This window comes from Equus caballus, chromosome 1 (assembly GCF_041296265.1).
Source record: "Equus caballus isolate H_3958 breed thoroughbred chromosome 1, TB-T2T, whole genome shotgun sequence".
Taxonomy (NCBI): Eukaryota; Metazoa; Chordata; class Mammalia; order Perissodactyla; family Equidae; genus Equus; species Equus caballus.
In genome coordinates this window covers 16,537,843-16,554,034 of record NC_091684.1, presented here as the reverse complement: position 1 = coordinate 16,554,034, position 16,192 = coordinate 16,537,843, and the positions used below count along the sequence as shown (strand labels likewise).

The 16,192-nt window shown below is 37.6% G+C and overlaps 1 protein-coding gene across 4 annotated transcripts in view; it reads left to right on the top strand.

The window, feature by feature from the left end:
- Positions 1-2,047: 2,047 nt before the first annotated feature.
- The window catches only part of CCDC172 (coiled-coil domain containing 172), a 66,931-nt gene continuing 52,786 nt past the window's right edge, over positions 2,048-16,192 (top strand). The window contains exons 1-3 of one of the 4 annotated variants that reach the window (XM_023638780.2): positions 2,048-2,247; positions 2,663-2,807; positions 3,017-3,102. In XM_023638780.2, coding sequence (XP_023494548.1) covers positions 2,729-2,807; positions 3,017-3,102 — 165 coding nt within the window. In that variant the 5' untranslated portion in view covers positions 2,048-2,247; positions 2,663-2,728. Of the gene's footprint in view, positions 2,508-2,662; positions 2,808-3,016; positions 3,103-16,192 lie in introns of all 4 variants that reach the window. The other 3 variants (XM_023638778.2, XM_023638779.2, XM_070260518.1) reach the window with 3 other exon arrangements.

Here is a 16,192-nt window from a genome sequence, read left to right as displayed (position 1 = left end):
CATAGGAGATGCTCAATAATATTTGTTGAATGAATGTTGAATGACTACCAGAGACTCATTAAGCAGTTGTTGAATGAATCATTTCCTTTTTTTAGACTTATAAGATACATTTTTCAGAAAATAGCATGCTCTAGTTTTACCATGCTGTCTGCCATTTTTATTTGGCATAAATTTAAGTAATGCTACTCTTGCTCTAACATTATAGAATGTAATCAGCATGTATATCTATATATAGATATACATGCTGAAAATGTATGAATAAAGCTAGATACACAATAGCAATATTTTAGTATGTTAATTTTACTCATTATTATGAAACTTTTAAAATTTGAATTGTGGGCTTGCATAATCAGGTTTGCTTCAACAAATAAAATAAAACAAAAAACCTGCTCATGGCTACACTTGTGGTAACTCTAAGAAGACTCAAACTTGGGATTTAAAAGCACCAAAATATTCTGGGAGGTGCAGAAGATGAAGAAGCCATTTCTCCTTCCCAGAATTTCCAGCAGCTCTGTCTTCCATACTCCTGCGTGAGTGAGGCGACTGGGCTCCCTAAAGGCTGCCCAAATTTCCCTCCGCCAAGTTTCAGTACAGAAAGAGCATGGTAAATAATAAATGTGAGTTTGAGTGTAACTAATAAAACTGGAATGTTAAAGAGCAGCATGCTTTTGAAAACCAGCCTCCTTGTGAGGGCACTCCCTGGGTAAGTCTACAGAAATAATTCTGAAGGGAGTGATATTAATTAGTAATATAATTTATCTTCTGGAGGCCCTTTCCTTTGATGGCCGCTATGGCACAGTTCACAAGCTTTCAAATGAGTCCTCAAAGAAAATGATCCAAACCACAATTTCAGCTTTGTTTCCATCCTTAAACAGATAAACGAATCAAATTTATTTCAGTATACCTAAATTTTACATGTGCATCTGTATGATGGAGGATTATGAAATTATAAAAATATATTTAGGGAGAGTTTTCAATGAAATACTTTTCAATAAAATACTTGTGACATAAAAAGCGGGAAAAGGAGCAGAATTCAAAATTAAATTCATGGCCTCTGATCTCAGATTTCTTGGTTTCAGATCTCACTCTGCCATATACTAGATATGCAAGGGTGGCAAGATACATAACTGTTCTGTGCCTCAGTTTCCTCAACTATACTATGAAGGTAATAGTAAAAATCATCTTAAGAAGATATGTAGTGTTTGGGATAGTGCCTGGCCAATACTCAATAAAAAATAATAACTATTACTATTACTTATTCACGATATTTTCAAGTTTATAAAGGAAAAATGCAAGATGAGGAAGATAACCTGGAAGGCAATAACCAAAATGTTATTAATATTGCTTCTGAATGATATGTTTGGGCAATTCTCTTCTACTTCATTACACTTTTCAATATGTATCCTTTTATAACAAAGTTTAAGAATTAAGTTTTATGCATACATGGCTTCATGGAAATTAAGGTGGAAATCTGCAAAAGGTTAAAATTTATAACCAATTATACTACAGCATTAATGAAATATTAATTAATTCTATTATACAGATGATGTGACAGAATTTGCATTTACCTTCTTTTGCTTACTTCTAAATACATTAGAAGTAACTAACTAGAAATTACTTTTTAAAGTTTAGCCAATGTCAATTTAACAGTCAAAAATAAAGTCGTGTTTATTATAATCTTAATATTTTGACCTACTAAAACTAAAAATATTTTATTTTTTAATTTAAAAAATTCCATGCAGAAGTCCCAAAGGTGCCTTTCATGATTAAGCTTTAATTAGCAACCACGTTGGTCTCTGACACATATTGCGCAGCTATTGAAGTGTTAATATTACTGTAGCTTGATTACAAAAGGCAATGATTAATTTTAAAGCAGACAAAAAAGATATGCCCTGATTACAAAGGAATGATTAAGATGGAATGTCAGACATTGCACATTTATAGCAGCCTCTGCCATACGCAAAGGATAAGACTTTCCAAAGTTTATATTTAGAATCATGAGTACTCTGTACTTTATAATCCTGGGTGTTTGTGCCTTGGAGATAGATCACCCCAACGCCAAGCAAGGCCTGAGACCTTTGGGGGCCACACGGCCACAGCAAAACACCTGAACGCGGAATGGGAATGGGCTCAACCGGATGCCGTAGATTTAAAGTTCCCCCCCCCCCCCCCCCCCCCGGGCGAGGCCGACCGGAGGCGTGGGCCGCCACCTTCGAGAAGGTCTCCAGCTCGCAGTACTGTTAGCAGGTGCACGTTTTGCTGAGAGACAGAGCGCTTTGGGGACTTTATGTCTAAAAACAGAGGCGGCTAAGAGGAAGAGGCTGACCACAGAAAGGGCTGCTGGCCACACCCGCTCGACGCCAAGGCCTAGGGCGTCCATTTTTATTTGCCACCCGAACGAGGAAACCCGGAGAGGGGCCCAGGCCTCGTCCGAGGGGAGCTGCACTCAGCCAGGGAGAGGCAGAGTGGGAAACTGTTGTCCCAGGCGCAAGGAGGGCGAAGAAACGGTGTGGCCCTGGTGACAGAGCAGACGAAGGCCGAGAGCGCCGCTGCCGGCCGGGAAGGCGCCCGGGGTCGCGCGTGGTCCCCGGTGTGGGCAGGGACGGGAGGCCGACCTGGGGATCGCCCTGGAACAATCCTTCCTCTTTATTGTGCTTTCCAGGATCCTCAGGCTTGGTTATTAAATATTTAAGAGCGGAAAAAGGATCGGCGGGAGCCCGGCCCCAAGATGAATCTGGAGTCCTTGTTTCAGCACATCGTCTTCTCCGAGCATCAGGCCGAGGAGGGTCGCCGCCGGATGCGCGAAGGTGGGCGCGTCGGCCGCTTGCCAGGGGGCCTCTCGTCTTCCCGGTGCGGGGCTTGGGGCGGGAGGAAATCCAGAAGACAGCGGTCAGAGCAGCTCCGGGCGCCTGCTTTCCCCGTCGAGGGCAAGGCAGCTGAAAGGCGTCTTATCACAGCCTGCAGCATGGGGACTTGAGAAAGAGTGATGTGTTTAAAGATTTAATTTGTTTTACAGTAAGGTCGGAAATAAGCAGATGTCGTGGAAAAATTAAGAAAGCAACAGAGGAACTGAATGAAGAGAAAATCAAGTTGGAATCTAAGGTATTGACATGTAGAGCAGGCTCATTATCACTTGAGAAAGTCTTTTAACTTGGCATTTTGAGGATATTTGTTATTTAACTAGTTGTTTCAAATTTTCAGCTGTTTAACGAGTGCTCCAAGTAGGAAGCACACTACTATACTAGTTAGTGTAGTTCCATGTTGTAAGATCTAAAGTTCTAGATCCAGTGGCACCTTCGATTCTAATATGAACTTGTCCTAAAGAAGCCAGTGTTGTGGGTTGGTTAACGTTTTAAAAGAGCACCATGTCATTGGACAAATAATTGTTCAATAAGTAGTTGGTGCGGTATATGTAAATTTTGAATGATAAATAATTTAAGAAGAGTGCTTTGTTGGTGTAACAATTGAATGTAACTTTCAAATGTGTGTCTGCCTTACGTTTTTTAATTCTCAACCATATTTTGGAAATGTCTTTCATCCCCAAGTATAATTTTTCCACTAGCGTTTCACTCTTTGCTGCAGCATTTGTGAAATTCTGTTGTCTTATATAGAAGCAAGGGAATCTGATGGCTTCCTGAAGGAGGATGTTGAAGTGGTGGGTAGAATTTTGGAGAGGCAAAGAGAAGTAGTAGGAGAACCGCATTGAGGCAGAGAGAGGATAGAAACAAAAGGGAGACATGCCCAGGGCATACTGGGAGAGAAATCTCCCAAAGCACAGGGCTGATAGCTGGGAACAGGAGGAAACTTGCAGGTTTTTGATCAGGGAGCTGTGTCATAAAAGTGGTTCTAGGAAGATCTTGCTGAGCTCTGGGAGGACCGAGCTAAGAACATCATCCAAGTACGTCACAATGAAGGCCTCGCCATGGGTGGGGACGACAGTCATTCAAAAATATTTATTCAGCTCTGAAGATAAAATAAGCAAACTGTGCAATGGGAAAGCTGTTTGAGGAAGTCCATTTGCTTAAACTGTCTCTTTTAACTTAGCACTGTGAGGAATCTTCAGTCTCTTTCTGAATAAAATGATCAAAGATTCTTTCTCCACCTCGTGATCGTCTGCTCTTCCAAGTCTTGCTCAGACACACCTGTGAAGCCCTCCCTTGGAGATCTTGGAAAATTTTTTTATTATAGCATTCAGTGTACCACATTACAATTAAACAGCAATATGCACTTGTGTTTGTATCCCTCGCTATTTTTGAGCAATATATCTGGAATTTTTTTCTCACCCAGTTTATAGCCAGTGTATCCAATGTCTAGCACATCGTATACATTAGCATTTTGAATGAATTAATGAGTACTAGTGAGTAACTAATGAGTAATAGTGAGATAATAGGGAGAGTGCTGTCTTTTAAAATAAAATTTGGAATGATTATTCAGTGAGACCCTATGTCCTATTTTGCCTGTGAATAGGGATGGGCAAAGCATTGAGAATGTCATGATGTGGCTTTCTTTTCCTTTAAAAGAATTAAGATCCCTTAAGGATCGGTAACTAGAAGTTAATCGAAGAGGGAGACAAATACAAGTAGGTAAAGCATAGCTAACCCTTCCTGAGCGCACTCTATCCTGGGCACGTTGTAAATGCTTCAGCTGTATTATTTCCTCTAATCCTGCTAGGAATCCCGTGATGAGGCACCATCGTTAATCCCCCTTAATAGGGGAGGAAACTCAGAGGTTAAACGACTTGTCCCTGGTATATAATTTAAAAACGATTAATCTACCACCATGAAAGTGACAACTGAGTGGTGACAGCATGTTTTATTAAAACAGATTTCTTGAACTCATCTTAAAGTTTTTTCTTCATGAAAATCACATAAAATAATGTATCTGAAGCTTTGGCATCTAGTTTAGGGCAATATTTTTAAAAGGTCACTTATGTAAGCTTTTGTGCAAAATGGATTGGTGAAGATATTGACCTGACAGATAACAAATGTTAAAGAAAAAAAAAAAAGATTTACTCTCTGAATATCTTCTTTGAAAAAAATAGGTTTACTCTTTGTAATATTTTGTCAGTAGCCTATTTTGCTGAAAATGGAAATGTAGTTTGTTGATATATACACATACATAAAAAATGTAGATTCAAATATTTATACTGGAGAGAAGACAGAGCAAATCCCTAACATTGTTTAGAAACATTTGCTGAAAGTACTAATTAATATAGGCTCATAAATGTGCATTGCTTTTTAATCAGCTCATATACATGAGTAATAATACAATTGTATCTTACTAATAAAATTAGCATATGAGGTTCACAGTTCATACAATACTAATTTGTAATTGGAATAATTTGATTTATAGTCGAAATTGTGTGTGTGTGTGTGTGTCTGTATAAAGATCTTAAAAGTGGGACCACAGTTGTAAATGACTAATGGGAGGAACTGAAGAAGTCGTCATAAATTGATTTCTTGTTTCTTTTATTCTCAGACTTAATTATTTGTCTGCCAATAACAATGAAAATATATTTACTTGAATATTTGACTTGGCATTTATTGACCAATTTATCAAGTAGAAGCAGCATAAGGAGAAACTAGAACATAATTTGAATAGGCCAGTGCTTGAGCTATTTTTACAGTGATACATTCAGAAAATATTTTGGGCATTTATTTTGGAAGTTGCTTGTGGTCAGAAAATGTATTTAGGAAGAACAGTATTCATTTTTTTCCGTTCTGTAAAACCCAGGTAGCATGTAATTAGAACTTGAATGATAGCATTTGCCTTTCAGGGCTCAATGAGTCCTTTAGAATATATGGTTGCAAAAGTCTCAGCTTATATAGTATGAGTACTTTCTGAATTGGAGAGCCACAGTATGCCTGGTTAGGTTTGGTAATACGAAAACAGAAAGACAGGAACATACCCTGGATTTGCATTAATGCTTACCAATATGCCTAAAGCTTCTGATAGTCAAGGAAGGGTTTCATCGTAGTGATGACAGAGCAAGTCAAAAGGACTCACAGAATGTTTGTAGTTTCTTTTAAGCATCTAAAAGAATATTTTCTGTTTTAAGAGATAGTCTATATTAAAATTTGGGCATTTAATTTTTATAAACGTATTACATAAAACCTAATATAATGCTATACTCCCTCAAGAGGAAGTAAATGGAGGAAAGTCTGAGGCTATTTTGTTTATTTTTTCTTCTCCCAATTTTAACTGGTTGCTTAAACATCAAAACAATAATAAAATAATATTTATGAATTTTGAAAAGAAAATTATATTGAAATAAACAACCTAAGGCGCCTTCTTTTACTTCATTACTTCAAACTGTACACATTCTTTTTTTTTAATTAATAAAAGTTAGAAATCCTCCTAGAACAACAGGCAAAGTCGTATTGTTAGTACTCTATTAGCTGATTAAAGAACAAACAAAATCACAAATTATCATCATTTATAATGTTGAATGAAGTTTTGTAATTGAGATTTTTTCCTTTTTTTAAAGTTTAATCAAAGAAAAACTTATATCCTGCCTAAATTTAATTTTATTGTTGATTAAAAGTTGCTTAAAAACATAGTAAAAGAGGGGAATTATTTCTCCCCTCTAATTAACATTTGTTTAAGTAGCAGTACATGTGAATTATTTAATCCTAATTTTAGAAAGTAAAGAGGAAATTGTGTTTATCTCAATTTAATACATACCTATAATTCCGTTAATTGTGACCAAGACACTTTTGGGGACAGTTGCACTTGGTTGCTTGCAGTCTCTGTGACTTTATTTTCTTTTTCTGGGAAAGATTTGCCCTGAGCTAACACCTCTTGCCAGTCTTCTCTTTTTGTCACCCCTCCCCAAAGCCCCAGTATGTAGCTGTATATTCCAGTTGTAAGTCCTTCTGGTTCTTGTATGTGAGCTGCCACCATAACATGGCCACCAACATACAAGTGGTGTGGTTGCACACCCGGGAACCAAACCCAGGCCACTGAAGTGGAGCACGCTGAACTTTAACCGCTAAGCTGTCTCTATGACTTTTTCATGTGAAATTTCTTTAAGCCAAATCCATCCTGTCTTGAATATGTACAGCTGATTTTTTAAAGTTGTAATATAGAACTTTAGATATATTGTCCTTTTACGTATGTGCAATTCCATAGCCAGTCAATATATTTCTGAGTCTGGAGTCCATTCTACGGAGGGTGGTTTTTCTTTCATACTCAAGATAACCTCATGGTTGGAGATTTGGTGGATGTCCTCTTCACTCTCCAGTGCTCCTTCCAAGACATTATGTCTCTACCTTCTTGTGGTAGCTCACGCTGTATTCTAGGCCATACCATCTTTTCCCCTCCTCTTTTCTGTCATCCTGCTGACTCACTGGATACTCTCCTTTGTTCTTTAGAGTTTGGCTCTGGGCTGTCAGGCTTCCACTCTGTCCCAACTCTTGTCATCATCCTGGATGGTGTCATTGTCTGTATGGATCATTCAGCTACCACCCTGGCCTGTCAGTTGTTTGGTAGCCACATATTCAGTGACTTTTTTCTCTATTCTCCATCAGCCACCTGTTTCCATAATCATACTCTGGACTTTACCATCACCTAAAACCACCTAACTTTCAAAATCAGTAAAGCATTTCACTTTTCTCCCACTATATTTGTTCTCCGATTTCATCAGGACCTCGAGTCCATTTCTGTCTTTTTTTCTCCACTAGTACCTACCTTTATATTCATTTCCCTCTTTTTTCTTAGATTTCACGGTTGAGCATTCCACTGTTTCCCCAACTCATCTCTCCTTTTTTTGCAGCTGCCTCACAAGGTTCCAACTCTGGGTGAACCAATTATCTGCTACTGTGCAGCGCTCAGGCCATTCCAGGAGAATTTAGGTCCAGTGTCCATTCATGGACATTAGCTTCAACCTCAACTGAGTCTTCCACACTGCTTGGAAATACTACTACATTTCTCTGTCTCGCTCTCTGCAGTGACTGTTGTAAACCTTCACTCTTCTTGTGTATTTTATTCTCTCTTCTGAACTCCTTAACTCTCAGGCAATAACTTTGCCTTTTATTTCAAAGAGAAAATAGAAGCTATTTAACAAGACTTTTTTTTCCCTGCTTAGATATCTCCAAAGCTGCCTAAGTAAAGACCTCATCTTCTCCTTTTCCTTCCTGTTATGGAGGAGGTGTCCTTCCTTCTGACAAGGGACAGTTCCTCCATCCATGTTTCAAATCCCTTCATATTCTTTATCATCATCATCATCATCTTAATCGTCATTGTTGTTATGCATTTTAGTGGGAAGGGGCCTGTAGAGAGAGATTGAAGATAGTCTAGAGAGAAAGATATTAAATAGTTAAAGGGCCCTGAGGCGGTAGACGGAGGATGGGATCCAGAGCATGAGGTAAGAATTAGCCGTAGACAGAGGAGGGATACCTCTTCTGTTGTAAAAACTAAAAATAATAGGTAACATTTAGTAAACGATTACTATGTATCAGGCCTTATGGTAAGCATTTTATAAACATTCTATTAATTCTCACAAGAACCCTGTGAGGTTGGTAGTTTTGTTATCTCTGTTATTCATTTGAGAAAATTGAAGCTCAGAGAAATTAAGTAACTTGCATGAGATGATGTAAGTGGTAAGTAGTAGATGTAAAATTTGAATCTCTATTGGGTTAACTAGAGAGCCCTGTGTCTTAACCACTATAGTACAGTGTAAAAGGGAGGAATAAGGAAAGGATGAGGCGATAGGAGAGTTCGAAGGCTTAGTGACAGGAAACTAAAGGCATGATTCACTGAAAGTAGTCTCCTCGCTTTATTATTTCAACAAGTTTGATGAGTATGTGTCGTATATGTTTAATGAAGTTATTAATAAGGATATCTCATTCCTTTGTTCCTCTGCTTTACCAGTTGAGTGGCCTCATGCAAGCAAGGTAATACCTTGAGTTTGGAAAAGTTTCCCTGTAATCAAGTGGGCTACTCATTTTACTATCATGACTGATTCGTATCAGTCAGGCAGCAGGTTAGGATGAATAATATATGGGCTTTGCCCTTGAGGGACTTAAGAGTCAAATCAGATATTGCCCCTTCTTTAGAGTGGAGGCTCTCTTGCTTGCAAGTAGCAGGAATTTAGTTCAAAATGGCTTAAACAGTGTTGGGAAACTCTTGACGTATATTTGAAAACCCAACATTTGATTGAGTTATATCAGTTGGAATTGCATCAGGATGCTTATAACAAAAATCTAGCCGTGATTGCTTTACCAAATAAGGGTTTATTTTTTCTCATGTAACGGTAAGTCTGGAGGTGGGCAATCCAGGGCCATTTATTAAAGCTGCTTGAGGAAATCCTAGAAGACGCCAGCACATTCTGTCTTTCTGTTCCACAATCCTTAGCATGTGGCTTTTACCCTCATAGTCACAGGTACTCCTCCATCCCAGGCATCATATCTGAATTCCAGCTGGAGAAAAAGGGAAAGGATGAAAATCAAAAGGCTTCTTCTCATGTGGCTTTATCATTGCTTTGGTGGAAGGGAAGTCCTCTCTAAGGATTTAGAATCTACATCTCAAAGATTGGAATTTTGTCACGTGGTCAGTCCTAGAAAATGGGGTCTGGGAATGTGATTTTTTCTTTTCAGTTTTGAGGACTTTACTATAATAATGTGTTCAAACATGTAGTGCTTAACTGTGTGCGGGCGTACTTTACATATAGTAACTCATTTAATCCCCACAACAGCCCTGTGAGGTAGGTGCTATTTATGAGGAAACTGAGGTAGAGAGAGTTTAAGTAATTTCTCTAAGTCATACGCTTAGGAGAAAGTGAAAGGTTGATTCAGATGTAGGAAGGCTGGTTCCAGAGTCCGTCTCATAAGCCCTGCGTTCTCCTGCCTTTTATGTCGCCCACGTATCTCTAGAACTGGACAGTTGCAGGATCAAGGAGAGCCAGAAGGCAGTGGAGCACCTGCCTCTCTCTCCAGCTTCAGTCCTCATCTTTGCTCACATAGACTTTGTCTCAGTTGAGTATTTTTAACTGTATTTATTCCTGCTCTGAACAGAATTGGAATTTTAATTAGTAAAGAATGGTAGAATGGCTAGTTGTCCTTGTGTTCCCCAAATAGTTACTAACAACTCCTAGACTCACATGCTTTTTTGTTTAAATTAGGGAGAGAAGGAAGTTTCCAGAAGCTTTCTCTGAAAAAGAGAGAAATTATCCTTGTCAGATACCTTCTTCCATCTCTTTTCTGTGAATTTTGACATGTGACTACCCCTGAACCAATACCTGTGGTCCCAGGGTAGTAACGTCTCCAAAATTGAATGGGCTGTCTGAGAATGGTGCAGGCTTCCAAAAAATAACGTAAGTATTGACCAAGGAAAGAGGAAATTCGTGTTAAGGAGGCAACCGCAGTGTCTCCAAGAGAGGTTTCAGTGGTTAAAACCAGAATGGCCATGTAGAGAGTGCCTGTAGTGGGTTGAAATATTTCAGGTTAATTATTGATTATGTTTATCATTTAATGTAAGTATGATTTATCATATATGACAGAACATAGTGCAAGCTTTTCCCCTCTAAGTTATCCCTCAGTCAGAAGGAATTGTTTCATTTTAGAGTCCTTAAAAAGGCTTTCATGTTATGAAATGCACTGTAAATTCCTTTATTTTGAACAAAAACTCAATTAATGATGGTTTGGAATCCTCGGAGAAATGATCTGATAGACCTGATAAAAAAGTAGGCGAAGACATTTAACAACAGTTAGTTATTGTTCCTGGGAGTATGACCTAAGTGCTGGGTGTCATTGTAAAAAAGCCACTTAATGATGACCTAAAAAGCTAATTCATAAATCTGGTAAAAAATAATATTGTGATAAAAGAGCAACCTATAGAAGGTACATAAGTAAGATACCAGTTAAAAACATGCAAAACAATAATACGTTTTGTGAGGGATTTATAAATATGTGGTGAAAGTATAATGACATGCATGGGAATGATCAATAGTACATCGAGATGGTGATTATCTCTGAAAGAGATGGAAGATAAATGTAATCAGGAAAGGGTATGCAGTGCACTTCAGCTGTACATGTAATTTTCTTTTTCTTAGGCTGGCGGTGGGGACATAGCTATTATGTTAATTTAAAAAATAAAGATACATTTTAGAAGTTACAGAGCCTTGACTTTTAGCCTATTCAAAAGATTGTGCAACCATCACCATCTAATTCCAGGATATTTTCATCTTCTCAAAAACAAACCCCCTACCCATAGCTGTTACCTGTCTATCCCCCTCAGACCCCACGAGCCCTGGGTCACCACTAATCTACTTTCTGTCTCTGGACATTTCATATAAGTGGAATCATACAATATGTGGCCTTTTGTGATTGACTTCTTTCACTTAGCATATTTTCAAGGTTCATCCATACTGTAGCATAAATCAGTACTTTATTCCTTTTTATGGCTGAATAATATTCCATTGTGTGGATATACCACATTTTGTTTATCCATTCATCAGTTGATGGACATTGAATTGTTTCCAGTGTTGCTATGAATATTTGTGTACAAGTTTTTGTATGAACATGTGTTTTCAATTCTCTCAGGTATTCCACCTGGGAGTGGAATTTCTGGGTCATACAGTAATCCTAAGTTTAACTTTTTGAGACAATGCCAGACTGTTTCCATAGTGGCAGCACCATTTTACATTCCTGTCAGCAATGTATGAGGGTTCCAGTTTCTCTGTATTTTCTCCAACACTTGTTATTGTTATTTTCTGGTTTTTTGTTTGTTTATTTTGTGTTTGTTTTATAGCCATCTTGGTGGATGTGAGGTGGTATCTCATTTTGGTTTATGTTTCCAGTTCCTTGTGATGTTAATGTTGAACATCTTTTCATGTGCTGTTGGCCATTTGACACATCCATTCTTAACATGAGCTTCTTGATTAATGGTCATATACATGGTTACAGTTCTTTTCTGGGGGCCTGGTCTCTGAGAAGTAGCAATCTCTCTTCATATTAATAGAACTGAAATGACTACCTTTCTAAATGAAGTGTAAAATTGTACATGTAGCATTCATTGAACTCCTTTTTCTTAACTTTGTTTTCACGATCCTAAGAAAATCCGAAGAATATTTCATGGTAATAACAGTTTAGAGCAAACTCTGTAACAACATGCTGGAAAGCCTTTCTGTTTGCAAGAGCTTAAAAGTCACAAAAGTTGCGCGTTTCCTGGCTTGGATCCACAAAGTGGAAAATCTACTGCACTGTTTCTAATGGTAAAATCTACCAGTGTGCGTCTTTCTTTCTTTCTTTCTTTTTAAAGAGCTAATCTAAATAAATTGTTTAGCCTGAAATGTTAGAAATGTTTTGAACAGAAGAAAATGCTTCCTTTCCAGGAACTGAGAAAATGATCCTCATATAAAGAATAGTAAGTTTGTGGCTCAGTATGCAGAAGGCATTAGATTAAAATTTAGTATGCTAAGCTTGTAAGACTGTAACAGCACAAAAGAATGCCTCTTAAAAAGTTTACCTTTTGATTTGTGAGTTCTTGGAAAATCAATTAGCTGTGTTTCTCACTTCTAAACAGCCTTCAATCATGCAGTGAATAATTATTCAATCAACAAACATTCATTGAACAACTTCTAAATCACATAATGAATAATTGGCAAATAAATTATATAACAACTTTCTGCCTTAATTAGAGGGTTAACATCAAGCAACTTCAACTATATAAATCTAACTGTAAACTCAAAATTCTTGATGTTCTCATTTTTAAAATGTTTGTAATTACTCTTAATTGTCTCTATGTAATTCTATTAAGAAAGTCTTATCACATTTATCGTGAATAAATACCTAAAATGCAGAACTAGACAGAAGAGGTCACCAAATGTCCTTTGAGTGTAGCAGTGGCATTTTCTAGTAGTCCACCTGCCTGGGGATAATCTGATTTTCTAGGAACATGTACCTTTGTAATGGATTCTTTTGTTCTTATTATACCAACCATTCTTTGACCTCAGGGCCTTTGCACTTGCTGTTTCCTCTGCGTGAAATGCTTCTTCGCTCAGCTATTAGTGTTTTATGCATGCTCACTTCCTTTAGGTCTCTCCTAGTAGGATAGCTACCCATTCTACTGGAACATGAGACTTTAAGTTCTAACTTTAGAACAGTCCTGTGCAATTCTTGATGGTTGGTTACCTTAGCTCTCTGCTCAGTTACCACTTGAGAGCTGTGCTTCTCAAACTGTGATCTGCAGATCCATAGGAGTCCCCAAGACTCTTTCAGGAGGTCTTAAATTAAATGCTTAATACTACAAAGGTGTTATTTGCCATTCTCACTGTGCTGAATGCACTTTAATAGTGCGCAGGCAATGGTGCGTAAAACTGTTAGCACCTTAGCACAAATCAAAGCGCTGGCACCAAACTGTACTAATGGTCAGTTGTATTCTTCTACTGCTATGAACTCACAGTAAAGAAACAAACTCACCAGTTTCACGGAATGCCCCTGATTACAGTGTAAAAAGTACTGTTTTGAAGCTGACCATTGTGTACGTGTGTTTTTAATATTGTGTGTGATGAAATGAGTTCACATAAAGGACGCCAGAGTACAATGATTGTCTCAAATGAGAGCACTTGTGTGATTGTTTGAGTTGCAGTATGAGTTAGCTCTTCTTTTTCTGGAACACCATATTTACTTGAGTAATTAACAAACTGTTAATTATTTAAACGAGTATTTGGCAAAATTTTCTCAAAAGTTAATGAAGTGGCTCTGACATTTGAAGGCAAACAACAAATAAAATTATTATTATTATTATTATTATGTTTATTATTTTGCCAGTGATAATATTCAACCTTTCAAACAAAAATCAGAATTTGGAAGACTCAGATCTGTCAATATAAGCTTGGCAGTTTAACAGTACTTAAAGATTTTTCTGATGAGTTTGTTGGCAGTATTAATGAATTTTGTTTGTTTGTTTGTTTTGTTGAGGAAGATTGGCTCTGAGCTAAGATCTGTTGTCAGTCTTCTTTTTGTTTAAGGTCTTCCTCTTTTTGAGGAAGATTGTCACTGAGCTGACCTCTGTGCCGGTCTTCCTCTATTTTGTATGTGGGACGCCACCACAACATGGCTTCGTGAGCGGTGTGTAGGTCTGCAACCGGGATCCGAACTCATGAACCCCAGGCCACCAAAGTGCAGCACACAAACTTAACCACTGTGCCACCAGGCCGGCCCCATGAATGTTATTGTTTAGTGTTGTACTACGAAATGTATCAACATTTGAAGAATCTGAATAATTCAGTGAAGCAATATTTTCCAAATGACCAGCATGTAATGTCACAAAACCATGCATGGATAAAAGATCCACTCAAAGTACAAGGTAGGCCAATGGATTTTATTGTCACAGAGGATGAAAAGTTCATTGAAATGATTTCAGATTCCACATTGCAACTAACCTGCGAGGAGCTACCTACCACTTGTTGAGTTTGGGTATGCTGTCAGAGAAGATGACGCATAGTCATTTGCAAAGGATATTAAAATACCTCTCCCATTTCCAACTACATTTCTTTGTGAGGCCAGATTATCTTCATATACCTCAACCAAAAATCATATTGCAAAAGGTTGACTAAAGAAGCAGATCTGAGAGTCCAGCTCTCTTCTATTAAGCCAGACATTAAAGAGATTTGCAAAAAATAGAAGTTCAGTTCTTCTTACTATTATTTTTGGTTTTGGAAAATACTATTTTTTCATAAAAAATATATTTATTTTAACATGCAGTGGATTTGTTTTTGTTATTCTTAAATGAATCAAATTTTTTTTTTGTTTCTCAGTTTTAATCTTTGTTACAGAAAATATTGATAGGTATAGCTCACAAAAACAGTCAAACAAAACAAGTCCTCAAAAATTTGACTTATAAAGTGTTAAAGACCAAAAAGTCGTAAGACCAAAAAGTTGGAGATACAGCTGCTGTAACGGACCCTCCCTGACCTTCGTATGTAAAATAGCATCACCGCATCCCATCTCCAGCTCTATCTTTTATTCTGCTTTATTTTTCTTTGTGGCACTCACTTATCACCTCTTGATGTATTTTGTATTGATGTGTTTATTATTTGTCTCCCCTCAGTGTAAGGTAAGCTCCACGAGAAATACTTCTATTTTGTTCACTAGTGTTATTCCCAGTATCCAGAACAGTGCCTGAATCACAGTAGCTGTTAAATGTTGTTGAATGAATAAATTAGTTTAACATTTTTCTCATAGAATTTTCTGTTTCCTGTTTTCCTCTTCTGTGAATTCTGCTTGTTTCATCTGATGGCTTTCTTACGTAGTGGTATATTTTCTTACGAGCTTTAAAAGTTTTTATTGTGAACTTATCTTTAGCAGGGCTCATCTTTCCTAGGAGTACCACACATTCCCTTCATAAAAAAGATGTCCCTGTGAAACACTTTCATCCCTGCTGCCGGGTCCTTGCAGATTTCACCTCTTCGGGACCAGTTTTTCTGTTAATTTCTGAGCTGAGAGTTTCTACACTACATGGATGAGAGATATTTGAATCTCGAATTCATGAACAGTTCAAGCTTGGGGTTGAAGTTCCTCGGGTATGACTCCCCTTCCATTCATGGCTTACTGGAGGCAGTTCACTTACATGCTGCATCTCTAAGCCGATGGATGGAGTTTGGTTACTTCACTTGCAAGGCTGGCATAGACCCTTCTTGATCCCTGACTTTATCCAATGAGTCCAGTTCCAGCTCCCTTTGGCCTTGACTTTTGGTCTTATGTGGACGTTTAAAAACCTAGCCTGTAATGCCCGTATCCAGTGTCAAAGATACCCTGAATTCTGGCACACCATTCTAACCCTGAATTACCTCTTTGTTTTTGACACAATGATTTTTCTCTCTTGCTTTTGGCCTAGCTATGTAAATGGTACATATTTTAAATGTAGTTATATTTTATCCAGCATTTCTCTATATTTGAGTAGAAAATGGGTCTTTCTCACATTTGCTTAGACTACCATATTAACCAGAATTCTTCACTTTAAAATTGTTTAATGCCTCAGCTTTCTCATTCTTGAGTTCTTATTTTTGATTTATCTTTTCACAACTCTGTGTAATTGTTCAAGTAATTTTTCAGAAGGAATTTGTGCATAATGGATTTTCTAAGCCATGAACATCTTAAATTTCTTTCTGTTGTTTTCACACTTCAATGAAAACTTGTCTGTATGCAGAATTTTTGACTCAAACCTGTTTTTAGAAATTTTGTAGATCTAG